General features: G+C 42.2%; 2 protein-coding genes across 2 annotated transcripts in view; one reads left to right on the top strand and one right to left on the bottom strand.

The window, feature by feature from the left end:
* LOC127912980 (uncharacterized) overlaps window positions 1-16,117 on the bottom strand; it is a 43,859-nt gene extending 27,742 nt beyond the window's left edge. Inside the window, exon 1 of the mRNA XM_052484175.1 lies at window positions 16,112-16,117. Coding sequence (XP_052340135.1) covers window positions 16,112-16,117 — 6 coding nt within the window. The remainder of the gene's footprint in view (window positions 1-16,111) is intronic.
* The window catches only part of LOC118373842 (sodium-dependent neutral amino acid transporter SLC6A17-like), a 46,126-nt gene continuing 35,924 nt past the window's right edge, over window positions 6,799-17,000 (top strand). Inside the window, exon 1 of the mRNA XM_052484709.1 lies at window positions 6,799-7,023. The gene's annotated coding sequence lies outside the window, so the exon portion shown is untranslated. The remainder of the gene's footprint in view (window positions 7,024-17,000) is intronic.

Here is a 17,000-nt window from a genome sequence, read left to right as displayed (position 1 = left end):
TATTTTGTTCAGTCTCTCTATTAGGCTAAAGGAGGAGGTAGAGGAGGTAGTTAAGGGACTGGCTGAGTTATTTTGCCTTACCCCCCCATCCTCTCAAACTTCTGCGTCAGAACCCGTGGTGTGTGTGTGTGGGGGGCATTGACGGTGTTAGGACTGCACCATTCCATTCCCGGGGGAGAACAGGGTGCGGGGTGGACTGAATTATCATTGGTAGCTTGTTGTACACACACACACACTCAAACCCATGAGACATGGAAGTGGTGGTTCAGCCCGTCTGTGTGACCAGGCAACCAGCCCCTCCACTACTCTCTTGAAGCTGAAGATAAGGGCTAGTGACATCACTAGGTGATGGACACGGTGCTATCTGCCAGGAGTACAGTGTATGGATGTGGTGTGAGGCTTCCTCCTCTTACCTCTCTTTAACAGCTCGACAACACTCCACCTCTTCTGTTGTGAATGCCAGCGATTGGGATCAGAAGTATTCACTGTAATAACTTGATTGTAAATCAGCTCCCTGCTCTACGCCCCGTTACCTCCCCAGTGGCGCAACTGTCTAAGGCACTGCATCTCAGCGCTAGAGGTGTCACTACATACCCTGGTTCGATTCCGGGCTGTATCACAACCGGCCGTGATAGGGAGTCCCATAAGGCGGCGCACAATTGGCCCAGTTTGGTCTGGGGAGGCCGTCATTGTAAATAAGAATTTATTCTTAACTGACTTGTTAAATAAAAGTTTAATACAATTTAAAAAAACAAAAGATCGTAAACTGTGTGTGTCCTAAATGGCACTATGAAGGGAATAGGGAACCAATTAAGGGAATAGGGAACCAATTAAGGGAATAGGGAACCAATGAAGGGAATAGGGAACCAATGAAGGGAATAGGGAACCAATGAAGGGAATAGGGAACAAATTAAGGGAATAGGGAACCAATTGGTTTGTGGTCTATGGTTCTGTTAACACTCTCGCCAATGGGCTTTAGTGTCAATATGAACCTATTATTATACGTCTGATGGGATAGAGCTGAATTCATGTGCTTTGTTACAAGCCTCTTGGAGGGAACACAGCACCCTGCTACACTCAACTCCCCGTGGAGTGAAAGAGGTATGTGATTGTAGGTGCAGGTAAGGATGACAGAGGCGGCAAATATTACCGTTTACAGGGAATTTATTTCCTTTACACAGTAAACGTAGGGGAAAGGGGATGGACGCAAAGCAAAGAAAGTTAGAGCCCCCTTTCCTACCTTCCCACTACTTACCTACCTTAATGCCACCTAGAGCGCTAAACAAAATACAGGGGGTGGTTCGCCCAGGTCTTACCTAGTGTGACAGAGTACATACTACGGGTATATGTATGCCCGCAGGCCTCTTGCCTAAACTCTCCCAAGGTGCCTTCCCCTTCTGGGAACAAATGAAACAGAATAATACAAACTTAAAGTGAACAATTTCAATAATCAAAAACAGTCCTTTTGGCATACACATAGCTCAGCAGGACCGGCTACAAAAGCCTTTACAATCTTATACAGACCAACACAGGACATACAAAGAAGCTCTGTCTCCTAATCAAGGAACACTGGCTTTTATCCAGCTGCAGAATGAGTTTGTAATTGCCGACAGCTGTATCCCCTAACGAGAGGGCGGGATCAGAGCTCCAATCTGCATTGGGACCGACCAATCAGCAGCTTGGGGGAATCCAGGAAGCCATTTCCTGAAATGCACACATACATATACTGTCACGGTCGTCATAAAGAGGAGACCAAGGCGCAGCGTGGTAAGCGAACATACTAATTTAATAGAAGAACGAACACTGAACAAAACTAACTAAACGAACCGTGAAGCAATATGGCTAGTGCAGAACAGGCAACTAAACATAGAATAACAACTCACAAATAAACCAAGGAATATGGCTACCTAAATATGGTTCCCAATCAGAGACAACGATAAACAGCTGCCTCTGATTGAGAACCAATCTAGGCAACCATAGACATATAAACACCTAGACTAGAAGAACCTCTAGACAATACAAAAAGCCCAAGACTAGAAAAACCCCTAGACAATACAAAACTAAACAAACCACCCTTGTCACACCCTGACCTAACCAAATAATAAAGAAAAGAAAGATAACTAAGGGTGTGACAGGGTCAGGGTGTGACATATACACAAACCCACAACACAGAAACTGGGGAACGTAACATGCTTATTACACTCACATGACTGCATCAGTAGAGCTGTGGAATATTGTGTGGAATATTTTTGTATTTCTTTATAAAAAAAATGTATATATATATTTACTTATCCTTTATTTAACTTGTCATCTTTCTCTGGTATCTCCAGGATTTACTCAAGGCTGGACATTCCTCGCTGCATTAAGCCCAGGGGCCATAAGCTGCTAAGGTGTTAGAACACAGTTAGTGACTATCATTTGATCTACGGTTGCCATAGCGACTGATCCCAGCAGCCGAGCCCTTGGAAAGTGAGCCACATGAGTGAATGGAAGTAGGCAGGCGGGCGTGCGGACAGGCAGGCATACCGCAAGCTTACTGTGTATTGTGTGTGTATTGTGTTTATGTGTTCATTCAAACATTGCCTCGTGATGCACAGAGGATAATAAAGGGCTATGACACACACATCCACCATGCTATTTAATTTTTTAAGTCAGTTAAGAACAAATTCTTATTTTCAATGACGGCCTAGGAACAGTGGGTTAACTGCCTGTTCAGGGGAAGAATAACAGATTAGTACCTTGTCAGCTTGGGGGTTTGAACTTGCAACCTTCCGGTTCCTAGTCCAACTCCTAGTCCAACTCTCTAACCACAAGGCTACCGTGCCGCCCCTATAGGCTGAGGATGTTCCACCATGCTATAGGCTGAGGATGCTCCACCATGCTATAGGCTGAGGATGCTCCACCATGCTATAGGCTGAGGATGTTCCACCATGCTATAGGCTGAGGATGTTCCACCATGCTATAGGCTGAGGATGCTCCACCATGCTATAGGCTGAGGATGTTCCACCATGCTATAGGCTGAGGATGTTCCACCATGCTATAGGCTGAGGATGCTCCACCATGCTATAGGCTGAGGATGCTCCACCATGCTTCCAGCTCTAGCTTCTGAGGGTAGGGGGAGGAGGGCAGGGAGCTATAGGGAGGAGGGCTCCACCAGGAGGCTGAGAGAGATAGGAGAGAGAGAGAGACAGGAGATGCTCCACCAGAGAGGAGAGAGACAGAGACAGAGGAGAGGAGACCATGCTAGAGACAGAGACAGATGAGAGAGCTGAGGAGACAGAGACAGAGACAGAGAGAGAAAGAGAGACAGAGACAGAGGATGTTCCACCATGAGAGAGAGACAGAGACAGACACAGAGAGAGAGGAGAGACAGAGACAGAGAGAGAGAGAGAGGAGAGATGCTCCACCATGCTAGAGAGAGAGACAGAGACAGAGACAGAGACAGAGACAGGAGCTCCACCATGCTATAGGCTGAGATGTTCCACCAGAGACAGAGAGAGAGAGACAGAGAGACAGAGAGAGAAAGAGAGACAGAGACAGAGACAGAGACTGAGAGAGAAAGAGAGACAGAGACATGCTAGAGGAGAGGATGTTCCACCATGAGAGAGACAGAGACAGAGACAGAGACAGAGGAGAGAGATGACCAGCTTCCAGACAGAGACAGAGGGTAGGAGAGAGAGGGAGAGAGAGAGAGAGAGGGAGACAGAGACAGAGAGAGAGAGAGAGAGACAGAGACAGAGACAGAGAGAGAGAGAGAGAGAGAGAGACAGAGAGAGAGACAGAGCGAGAGAGAGAGACAGAGACAGAGAGAGAGAGAGAGACAGAGACAGAGACAGAGAGAGAAAGAGAGAGAGATAATCATGGACAAGCCAACCCATCATCAGAGATGACAGGGTCTTAATCAGCAACACCTCTCTTTCACAAAACCAAACACACAGCGTTTCACACGTTCTGATACTGACAGACGTAGACTAGACTGAATGCGTAAATACACGACCGTGACACATCCGCAGCCTACAGCCTTCCTTTTGACCTTTGCTCCTGGTTTTGCATGAATGTTTTTGCTGCAATAAACAGCATATTAACTGTACAGCATTGTCCCTGGAAAAACACTCATTAATAACATCTACATTTAGCATCTGAAATGTAATAATGTGTGGTCTATTTATATTCTTCAGGAATGCGTTCTCTCCCACAGGTCATTCCTGTAGGATTTACCATCAGCTCTAACAGTAGTACATGGTTCGTGTAACGGTTTTCCTCCTCTTCTGAGGAGGAGTAGGAAGGATGGGACCAATATACAGCGTGGTACATGTCCATGTTAGTATTTATTTAAACTGAACACACAAAACAAAATAACAAGGAGAACGAACGAAAACTAAACAGTTCTGTCTGGTGCAGACACAGAGACAGAAAACAACTACCCACAAATCATAGTGGGAAAACAGGCTGCCTAAGTATGGTTCTCAGTCAGAGACAACGATAAACAGCTGCCTCTGATTGGGAACTATACCAGGCCAAACACAGAAATACAAAAACATAGAACAACACATAGAATGCCCACCCCAACTCACGCCCTGACCAACCTAAAATAGAGACATATAAAAAAGGAACTAAGGTCAGGATGTGACAGTTAACCTCTTAACATCTCCCTAATCTTTCAGCCCAGTTGAACTTGTTTTAGTCATTCGACAACAAATCTGCTTAGGACAGCAGCCAAACTTCCACTGTTCTAAACGGGGGATATCCAGACTGTTTGAAGATTTTACGGCTGCTGTCTCACACACTGCTGCCTGCCTAGGGGTTGGGGTACCCAGCGATACGGGGGTAGTGGGTAGGATATCCAGAGGATGCCCTACAAAAGACTGATCTCTGTGTTTGTTATCTCTGAAGAAAGAGAAAAGACAGTAGGAGAATGGATTTACGTTTCAGGTGTTTACCCATAATACACCAGTGGAGCCTCCTCACAGGATGAAGTGGAGGACCATCCTCCTCACCAAATGTTTACCTTGATTTGGAAGAGTTCCAGTGTTGTGTTGGATAGTCATAGCCAGCTAGCTAACATAGCATCCCTCTGTTTGAGCAGGGTGTTTCAGTAGGCTAAACTAGCTAGCTGTATTTGTTAGCTAAGTAGGTGAAACTGAAAGTTTAAAATAAATGACACTCTTGCTTCTCCTTCATTTTGGAAGAGATTAATTTGTTCAAAACTATTCAACTATTGTCTTTCTCTCTCTTTGTGTCAACTACTCACCATATTTTATGCACTGAGTGCTAGCTATCTGTAGCTTATGCTTTCAGAACTCGATTTATTCTCTGATCCTTTGATTGGGTGGACAACATGTCAGTTCATGCTGCAAGAGCTCTGATAGGTTGGAGGATGTCCTCCGGAAATTGTCATAATTACTGTGTAAGTCTATGGAAGGGGGTGAGAACCATGAGCCTCCTAGGTTTTGTATTGAAGTCAATGTACCCAGAGGAGGACGGAAGCTAGCTGTCCTCCGGCTACACCATGGTGCTACCCCTACAGAATGCTGCGGAGGCTACTGTAAACCTTATTTGCATAATAGTGTGTTTTTAATAAATTATTTGGTGACAAGTTTTTATATTTAGCATAGTTTAATCTAAAAAGTGTTTTTATGAAATTCACTGAGGAGGATGGTCCTCCCTTCCTCCTCTGAGGAGCCTCCACTGGTCTCAACAGAGCGGGGCTGTAACATGCCATATACAGTGTAATAAATAGTCTCAACAGAGCAGGGCTAGATAGATAGGGCCATGGTGAGAATAAATCCCTGATGTCAAAAAAGAAAAATGACTGTGCCAAAAAATGGATGGTCAAAACAACTCAGGAGGACAGTGGATGCAATAAAGAAAGAGCACGAAAGACACGTGATGTTGTTGCGACAACATATTACACAGAAATACAACACATCATGGCATGCCACAGTGATGTCTCACTATACACGAACCATATCTATAACGTGCAATTACCAGTAATAACGATGATATGTGGTCCTTCTGTAGCTCAGTTGGTAGAGCATGGCGCTTGTAACGCCAGGGTAGTGGGTTCGATTCCCGGGACCACCCATACGTAGAATGTATGCACACATGACTGTAAGTCGCTTTGGATAAAAGCGTCTGCTAAATGGCATATATTATTATTATTATTATGATATGAACAATATATTTGCTCATTAATTTGAATGTTTCTTTGTCAGAAGACAACGCCCTACAGCTAGGTGTAATTGGACAAAATACACTGTTTGTATATGCAAATGTCCTATTACATATTTACAAGCGCTAATTGAGCATGTGATGTCTTTCTGTCAAACTTGTTTGATGGAGTGCTAAATCACACACCAAATTAGAACCATATAGCATAGCGTAATGTTGGTTGACCCCTGCACCTGTGATCAGAAGGCGTGTTTTGCTCCACTTCAACCAGCTGTGGCAAAACAATCTGATACCTGCTTCGAACAACATGCATCATCTCTTTTAGTCAATGAAAGCCCTCACGCGGGTTACACAGAACACCTGTGTTGTTATTTTCCCACAGGACTGAATATACTGCAGTCAGATGCTTTAAAATAGGTTTGTAAACATCTGCTGACGTAAGAAGTTAGGATGACTCAAACCTGCGTCAGGCATCGTGATGGAAAAACCTTCCCCATAGTAATCCCTAAATACGTGGGAGTTGTCCCACCAACATCAGCCACGTGGAATAAACCTGCAGTGTCTATATTATCACTGTGATAATATAGACAATATCATTTTTGCATTGATTAAGTAATAAAATAAATGGTCGTTAATGTGTGTAAAAGTGACCGTTATTAGCCGCTAAACTTGCCAATGAGAACCGGTGGATGTCTGTTTGCGTCAGACTTTACGCGCCTCACCGCATGTCAATTTCCATCAAGGAGCTCTCGGTGATTTCGCATCTCAGTGCGCACAGAGGAGAGATGGGTGAATATTTGCCTTACTGAACGTGGGGATTTAAATATAGACTGTTGTTCAACTGCGAATAAGGTAAGAATGGCATTGAGCCTTTACGACTCTTATTTCCATCTTCCATCTAGAAACGCGTTATTCGATTGCATCATGACATATCTATAGGCTGCAATAATGAGATCATTGTAACAGTCAATGGAAATTAACCGTTATTTCTCACCCTGTCAAATATGTCTATAATACGTGTTGGCATTTCTGCATGATTGTTGCATTAGGTTATTTTATACTGTAGGTTTGCCTATAGAAACCGTTCGCCCTTTTCGGTGCGAGATGAGCCCTCGTAGCATATAGGTTGCGGTGTGGTCTACAATATTTAGTTCGATAATGGGCCTACGATGCGCGTCTGCGTCTTTCATGCCAGGTATCAAACGTATTTGGTGATCAGGTCAGTGACTGAGGAAATATTCTACTTTGCTCCGTCTTTGGATGCACGGATCTGGATTCGGTTTTTCTTGATTTGACCTTGGCGACAATTCATGTCTCCTCCATCTGTTTTTGAACTGTTTGAAGCAATAATAAAACCAATTCCACCTTGGAGCGTCACATTACGCAGTGTGCCCGTGGACACGTGATGATGATGTCTCTCAGTTCGGCCTGGAGGATGCACACCTATCTTATCAAGATGCTAGAAGTCAAGATGCTATGGGATTTTTACTCCGTTTTTTTTTTTTTTTACCCAAATCGACTCGGGAACCACATGGAATATAATATAATAGATTCTATAGAATATAATAATTTGTTGTCCTCAGAGAAGGCCATTCTTTCCCCCAGTAGTTTTGAGTTTGACATTACAGACCCTGGTTCGATCACGGGCTGTATCACAACCGACCGTGATCGGGAGATCCATAGGGCGGCACACAATTGGCCCAGTGTCGTCCAGGTTAGGGGAGGGTTTGGCCATCATTGTAAAATAAGATTTAGTTCTTAACTGACTTGCCTAGTTAAATAAAGGGTAAACATAAGGGACAGATTGAAATTTACCGTGGGGGAGGGGCTGGTCCAACTCAAGGTGTCATCCAAAAGCAAATGCACCCTCCCCATCCCCCAAAGTTACATATATTTTCACATGACCCTCACCTTGTACTGTAAAATAAATTGAACACCTTCCCTCTCATATAATAAACAAAAAATAATGTTTACGACCACAACTACAATAACTGGAGCGACCCTGTGTTTATAAATGTGGATATCGACATTGGCACTTCAGCATGCTTTTGTGGCTACGAGCCAGAAGGTTGAGGGTTCACCGACCACCACAGACAAGCTCAATTTCCCTGCCTGTTTCATTACCCTACGATCAGAACAAGCTGCATACAATGATCAGCTAGGGTGGAGATCCGATTCTCAACATTTTGATGCCATATTTATAATTATAGTGCCTTCAGAAAGTATACAGACCCCTTGACTTTTCCACATTTTGTTACGTTACAGACTTATCTAAAATGGATTAAAAAATAATAATCCTCAGCAATCTACACACAATACCCCATAATAACAAAGTGATTATTTTATATTTTTTAAAACATTTTTGCCACAAAAAATACAAAACATAAACAGAAATACAGTATTTACATAAGTATTACCTTTTTTTTTTTTTTACCTTTATTTAACCAGGCAAGTCAGTTAAGAACATATTCTTATTTTCAATGACGGCCTGGGAACAGTGGGTTAACTGCCTGTTCAGGGGCAGAACGACAGATTTGTACCTTGTCAGCTCAGGGGTTTGAACTCACAACCTTCGCAGTTACTAGTCCAACACTCTAACCACTAGGCTACGCTGCCACCTTATTTACATAAGTATTCAGATCCTTTGCTATGAGAATTGAAATTGAGCTCAGGTGCATCCTGTTTCTATTGATCATCCTTGAGATGTTTCTACAACTTGATTAGAGTCCACCTGCGGTAAATTCAAATGATTGGACAAGGCTCAGATCTGGATAAGGGTACCAAAACATTTCTCTAGCATTGAAGGTCCCTAAGAACAGTGTCCTCAATCATTCTTAAATTGAATACATTTGGAACCACCAAGCCTCTTCGTAGAGCTGGCCGCCCGGCCATCGGGGGACAAAAGCCTTGGTCAGGGAGGTGAACAAGAACCCGATGTTCGCGGACAAAGCTCCAGAGTTCTTCTGTGTAGATGGGAGAACTTTCCAGAAGGACAACCATCTCTGCAGCACTCCACCAATCAGGCCTTTATGGTAGAGTACAAGGCAGACCACCATAGTCCATGTGCCCAAGAACACAAAGGTAACCTGCCTAAATGACTACCGACCCGTAGCACTCACATCTGTAGCCACGAAGTGCTTTGAAAGGCGGGTCATGGCTCACATCAACACAATCACCACAGAAACCCTAGACCCACTCTAATTTGCATACCGCCCCAACAGATCCACAGATGATGCAATCTCTATTGCACTTCACACTGCCCTTTCCCACCTGGAAAAAAGGAACACCTACGTGAGAATGCTATTCATTGAATACAGCTCAGTGTTCAACACCATAGTGCCCTCAAAGCTCATCACTAAGCTAAGGATCTCAACAACAGAGGATCTCCCTCTGCAACTGGATCCTGGACTTCCTGACGGGCCGCCCCCAGTTGGTAAGGGTAGGTAGCAACACATCTGCCATGCTTATCCTCAACACTGGAGCCCCTCAGGGGTGCGTGCTCAGTCCCCTCCTGTACTCCCTGTTCACTCATGACTGCACGGCCAGGAACGACTCCAGCACCATCATTACGTTTGCAGATGACACAACAGTGGTAGGCCTGATCACCGACAACGATGAGACAGTCTATAGGGAGGAGGTCAGAGACCTGGCCGTGTGGTGCCAGGACAACAACCTCTCCCTCAACGTGATCAAGACAAAGGAGATTAGTGTGGACTAGAGAAAAGGAGGACCAAGCACGCCCCCATTCTCATTGATGGAGCTATAGTGGAGCAGGTTGAGAGCTTCAAGTTCCTTGGGGTCCACATCACCAACGAACTAACATGGTCCAAGCACACCAAGAAAGTCATGAAGAGGGCAAGACAAAACCTATTCCCCCTCACGAGACTGAAAAGATTTTGCATGAGTCCTCAGATCCTCAAAAGGTTCTACAGCTGCACCATTGAGAGCTGGCTACATCACTGCCTGCTATGGCAACTACTCGGCCTTCGACTGCAAGGCACTAAAGAGGGTAGTGCGTATGGCCCAGTACATCACTGGGGCTAAGCTTCCTGCCATCCAGGACCTCTATACCAGGCGGTGTCAGAGGAAGGCCCGAAAAATTGCCAAAGACTCCAGGCACCCTAGTCATAGACTGTTACATTTACATTTTACATTTAAGTCATTTAGCAGACGCTCTTATCCAGAGCGACTTACAGTACTGTTCTCTCTGCAACGTTACGATGAGCTTCGGGACAAGTCTCTGAATGTCCTTGAGTGGCCCAGCCATACTTTCCGAATGCACTTTATATGTACATATCTACCTCAATTACCTCGTACCCCTGCACATCGACTCGGAACTGGTACCCTGTGTATATATCCAAGTTATCGTTACTCATTGTGTATTTATTCCTCTTGTTATTATTTTTCTATTATTTCTTGTTTTTCTCTCTGTATTTTTTGGCAAGGGCCCAAAAGTAAGCATTTCACTTGTAGTCTAAAGCCTGTTTACGAAGCATATGACAAATAACATTTGATTTGATTTGACATCACCCATCATGCCATTGGTCCTAACATGAATGCGTTCTTAGCCTCGACCCCAGTTGTGACGGTGTGATATCTGGCAGCGTAAGGCTAGTTCACTCCTATCTTGTCACAGTGACTTCATGTGATTGGCAGCTGTCTTTTATGAGCTGTCATTATGTGAGATAGGGAGAGGAAGATAAGAGAATGGGAGAAGAAATTATGAGAGGTTGGATGGTGCAGGGATGAGATTGAAATTTAACAGGAAGAACCATTGCATACCAACCATTGCCTACCAAGGATCCATCCAGTCGTTTGACCTGTAGAAATGCCACCATTCATAAATTATCAGTGGAGGTTCCTCAGAGGAGGAAGGGGAGGACCATCCTCCTCAGTGAATTTCATAAAATAAATGTTTTTAAACATTTAAAAAGTAATCATTTTTATATAAAACTACAATAAATCTATTCACATGTCACCAAATAATTTATTAAAACACATTTTGCGAAGAAGGTCTACAGTAGCCTCAACAGCACTCTGTTGGGTAGCACCATGGTGTAGCCGGAGGACAGCCAGCTTCCGTCCTCCTCTGGGTACATTGACTTCATTACAAAACCTTGGAGGCACATGGTTGTCACCTACTTTCATAGACTTACACAGTAATTATGACAACTTCCGGAGGACGTCCTCCAACCTATCAGAGCTCTTGCAGCATGAACTGACATGTTGTCCACGCAATCAAAGGATCAGATAATGAATTTAGTTCTGAAAGCATAAGCTACAGCTAGCTAGCACTGCAGTTCATAAAATGTGATGAGTGGTTGACTCAAAGAAAGAGAAAGACAATAGTTGAACAGTATTAAACAAATGAATTTCTTCCAAAATGAAGGAGAAGCTCGAAAGAAATAGAGATAGAGATTTCGTATTTATTTCTTCACTTTCAGTTTCACTTACTTCACTAGCAAATGCAGCTAGCTAGTTCAACCTAATGAAACATCCTGCTCGAATGTTAGCTGGCTGGCTATGACTATCCAACACAACACTGGAACTCTTCCAAGTCAAGGGAAACGTTTGGTATTACTAATTTATTGCCACCGGGGCCCGCCAGTGTAACTGCTTACTGACTGTACACTGTAACGGTGCTGCATGATTGTAGTGAGTTTACTAACTTGTTAGTTCTATTAGGTGACAATGACGTTCCTTTAGCTAACATGGCGAGAACAACATAGGCTGTGTGTAGCGGTTTGGCTTTGAAAGTTTTTTTTCGCCTGGTCACATACAGCTGATGCGTTGTGCATTGAAGTCCACAAGTGAAGGGAAGAGGTGAGAGGAGGAGAGCGCATTGATGTGAGAAGGAATACAACATGGCTGCTATGAAAGTGAACTGCGTTAACGGGTGATCAGGGTTGTATTCATTCCTCTGATTCCGTTGGAAAAATTCTTAAACGGAACAAAACGGGGATCAACATACCTGAATTTGTCCAATAGAAACTCTTGTTTGCAACTGTTGAACTAATGATTACACCTTGATTAAATTGTGTTTTTTCCTCATCAATTTACACACAATACCCCATAATGACATTGCAAAAACAGGTTTTTGGACATTTTTGCAAAGGTTCTATCATCTCCACAGAGGAACTCTGGAGCTCTGTCAGAGTGACCATCACATACTTGGTCACCTCCCTGACCAAGGCCCTTCTCCCCACGATTGCTCAATTTGCCCAGGCGGCCAGCTCTAGGAAGAGTCTTGGGGACCTTCAACGCTGCAGACATTTTTTGGTACCCTTCCCCAGGTCTGTACCTTGACACAATCCTGTCTCAGAGCTCTATGGACAATTAATTTGACCTCATGGCTTGGTTTTTGCTCTGACATGCACTGTCAACTGTGGGACCTTATATAGATAGACAGGTGTGTGCCTTTCCAAATAATTTCCAATCAATTGAATTTACCACAGCCGGACTCCAATCAAGTTGTCGAAAACATCTCAAGGATGATCAATGGAAACAGGATGCACCTGAGCTCAATTTCGAGTCATCTGAATACTTATGTAAATAAGGTACCTGTTTTCACTTTGTCATTATGGGGTATTGTGTGTACATTGATGAGGAACACATTTCATCATATTTAATCCATTTTAGAATAAGATGGAACGGAAAAAAATATGAAATAATTATTTTATTTGGCAAATAAAGTATACAAGATAAGCCAAGACAGTTAATAAAAATTAAAAATAAAGTATTATTAACCCCCCCAAAGAAAATAACAAGTGTTAAAAAGTCAAACAAATTATTAAATAAAATATCTCTAAGGAAATAATATAAATTTAAAAAAAATAGTGTACAACATAAGACATTTTTTGTTATATTCATAAAAAAATACACAATATCAACACATTTATTTCAAAAAAAAAAATACACATTTATTTAAAAATACACCCTCACATTTATAATAAAATACACAATATCAACACATTTATTTAAAAAAATACACAATACCCTCACATTTATAATAAAATACACAATATCAACACATTTATTAAAAAAATACACAATACCCTCACATTTATAATAAAATACACAATATCAACACATTTATTTAAAAAAATACACAATACCCTCACATTTATAATAAAATACACAATATCAACACATTTATTTAAAAAAAAATACACAATACCCTCACATTTATAATAAAATACACAATATCAACACATTTATTTAAAAAAATACACAATACCCTCACATTTATAATAAAATACACAATATCAACACATTTATTTAAAAAAATACACAATACCCTCACATTTATAATAAAATACACCATATCAACACATTTATTTAAAAAAATACACAATACCCTCACATTTATAATAAAATACACAATATCAACACATTTATTTAAAAAAGTACACAATACCCTCACATTTATAATAAAATACACAATATCAACACATTTATTTAAAAAAATACACAATACCCTCACATTTATAATAAAATACACAATATCAACACATTTATAATAAAATACACAATATCAACACATTTATAATAAAATACACAATATCAACACATTTATAATAAAATACACAATATCAACACATTTATAATAAAATACACAATATCAACACATTTCTAAGAATATTTAGAAGAAGAGGGTGATGTTCAAGCTGTGAATATGTAAGTTGGTTGGTGAGGTTGAGTAGGTGCAACATTTTTGTTGAGAAGCAGGTGTGAAGAGTCAGTGAAAATCGTCTCTTAAGGTGCATGTGATTGTCTGTGATCTTTGCATAATCAGATGTTCTGGGTTGGGGCTTTTTCTCCCCGTAAGGCCCTTCTTCTCCGGTCTGCTGATGCAATCAGGTCCTCAAACTCAAGGAAGCGTCAGGGTGGGGAGGTTCTTCAAAAAGGCATCCGTCTCCTCTGATTCTGTCTCCACATCAGACATCATGTCTTCAGTAGCACCTGCAAAACGCTGCTTCTCTTCAGCAGAGTTATTTTTGGACTGACTTTCCAGATTCTGTAAAATTATAGGAGACAAGTTATTTTGCCATTAAACAACACTGGAATCTCAATCAGCAAAACTGGAATCTCAATAAACAACACTGGAATCTCAATAAACAACACTGGAATCTCAATAAACAACACTGGAATCTCAATAAACAACACTGGAATCTCAATAAACAACACTGGAATCTCAATAAACAACACTGGAATCTCAATAAACAACACTGGAATCTCAATAAACAACACTGGAATCTCAATAAAGAAAAAAACACTGGAATCTCAATAAAGAAAAAAACACTGGAATCTCAATAAAGAACACTGGAATCTCAATAAAAAACACTGGAATCTCAATAAAGAAAAAAACACTGGAATCTCAATAAAGAAAAAAACACTGGAATCTCAATAAACAACACTGGAATCTCAATAAACAACACTGGAATCTCAATAAACAACACTGGAATCTCAATAAAGAACACTGGAATCTCAATAAACAACACTGGAATCTCAATAAAGAACACTGGAATCTCAATAAAGAAAAAAACACTGGAATCTCAATAAAGAAAAAAACACTGGAATCTCAATAAACAACACTGGAATCTCAATAAAGAACACTGGAATCTCAATAAAGAAAAAAACACTGGAATCTCAATAAAGAAAAAAACACTGGAATCTCAATAAAGAACACTGGAATCTCAATAAACAACACTGGAATCTCAATAAACAACACTGGGAATCTCAAATCTATAAAAGCACACTAAAATCTGTGGAACAAGTCTCAACTTTTCAAAACTCAAGTATTGTAATTTCAAATGTATGGATTGGTTTACATTTATAAAGTAACCTGTCTCTGGTGACGCCGGCTTCACTATTTGATTTCCCCGTTCCTTTGCGCTCTCTTCGTGCACGGTGTCCGACGACAACGTATGCCTGTTTCTTTCATTCCAATACCGATGTGCAGCTGCATCTGAGTCAGTGTGGTGTATTAGCAGTGGTTATATACATCAAAATCCTTGAGAATATTGTAAGATGTAGAACAATGTTACTGTCAGTACATGTCTGTATCGGACTGTCTGTGTAGCTTCATCTCGGCTGACTGACCTGCAGTCAGTCCATGTCTGTATGGGACTACTCGCTGTCTGTGTAGCTTCATCTCAGCTGACTGACCTGCAGTCAGTCCATGTCTGTATGGGACTACTCGCTGTCTGTGTAGCTTCATCTCAGCTGACTGACCTACAGTCAGTCCATGTCTGTATGGGACTACTCGCTGTCTGTGTACCTTCATCTCAGCTGACTGACCTGCAGTCAGTCCATGTCTGTATGGGACTACTCGCTGTCTGTGTAGCTTCATCTCAGCTGACTGACCTGCAGTCAGTCGATGTCTTTATGGGACTACTCACTGTCTGTGTAGTTTCATCTCAGCTGACTGACCTGCAGTCAGTCCATGTCTGTATGGGACTACTCGCAGTCTGTGTAGCTTCATCTCAGCTGACTGACCTGCAGTCAGTCCATGTCTGTATGGGACTACTCGCTGTCTGTGTAGCTTCATCTCAGCTGACTGACCTGCAGTCAGTCCATGTCTGTATGGGACTACTCGCTGTCTGTGTACCTTCATCTCAGCTGACTGACCTGCAGTCAGTCCATGTCTGTATGGGACTACTCGCTGTCTGTGTAGCTTCATCTCAGCTGACTGACCTGCAGTCAGTCCATGTCTGTATGGGACTACTCGCTGTCTGTGTAGCTTCATCTCAGCTGACTGACCTGCAGTCAGTCCATGTCTGTATGGGACTACTCGCTGTCTGTGTAGCTTCATCTCAGTTGACTGACCTGCAGTCAGTCCATGTCTGTATGGGACTACTCGCTGTCTGTGTAGCTTCATCTCAGCTGACTGACCTGCAGTCAGTCCATGTCTGTATGGGACTACTCGCTGTCTGTGTACCTTCATCTCAGCTGACTGACCTGCAGTCAGTCCATGTCTTTATGGGACTACTCACTGTCTGTGTAGCTTCATCTCAGTTGACTGACCTGCAGTCAGTACATGGTGGACTGTTCTTCCTGAGGCATGACATAGAAAAAACATGAAATTGAGTTCATGCATGATATTCTCACCACTCTTTTGTGTAACATATTTGGACCATCCGCAAATTAACAGCATTCAAATATTCAACCTAAGCTAGTTCAAGTAACAGACACATCTCAACATCAACTGTTCAGAGGAAACTGTGTGAATCAGGCATTAATGTTCGAATTGCTGCAAAGAAACCACTACTAAAGGACACCAATACGAAGAAGACACTTGCTTGGGCCAAGAAACACGAGCAATGGACATTAGACCAGTGGAGATCTGTTCTTTGGTCTGATGAGCTCAAATTTGAGATTTTTGGTTCCAAACGCCTTGTCTTTGTGAGACGCTGAGCAGGTGAACGGATGTTTTCTGCATGTGTGGTTCCCACAGTGAAGCATGGAGGAGGTGGTGTGGTGGTGTAGGGGTGCTTTGCTGGTGACACTGTCTGTAATTTATTTAGAATTCACGACACACTTAACCAGCATGGCTACCACAGCATTCTGCAGCGATACACCATCCCATCTGGTTTGCGCTTACTGGGACTATCATTTGTTTTACAACAAGACAATGACCCAAAACACACCTCCATGCTGTGTAAAGGCTATTTGACCAAGAAGGAGAGTGATGGAGTGCTGCATCGGATGACCTGTCCTCCACAATCACCCGACCTCAACCCAGTTGAGATGGTTTGGGATGAGTTGGACTGCAGAGTGAAGGAAAAGCAGCCAACAAGTGCTCAGCATATGTGGGAACTCCTTCAAGA

This window comes from Oncorhynchus keta, chromosome 28 (genome assembly GCF_023373465.1).
Source record: "Oncorhynchus keta strain PuntledgeMale-10-30-2019 chromosome 28, Oket_V2, whole genome shotgun sequence".
Lineage (NCBI taxonomy): Eukaryota > Metazoa > Chordata > Actinopteri > Salmoniformes > Salmonidae > Oncorhynchus > Oncorhynchus keta.
This window is presented reverse-complemented; position numbering and strand designations above follow the sequence as displayed.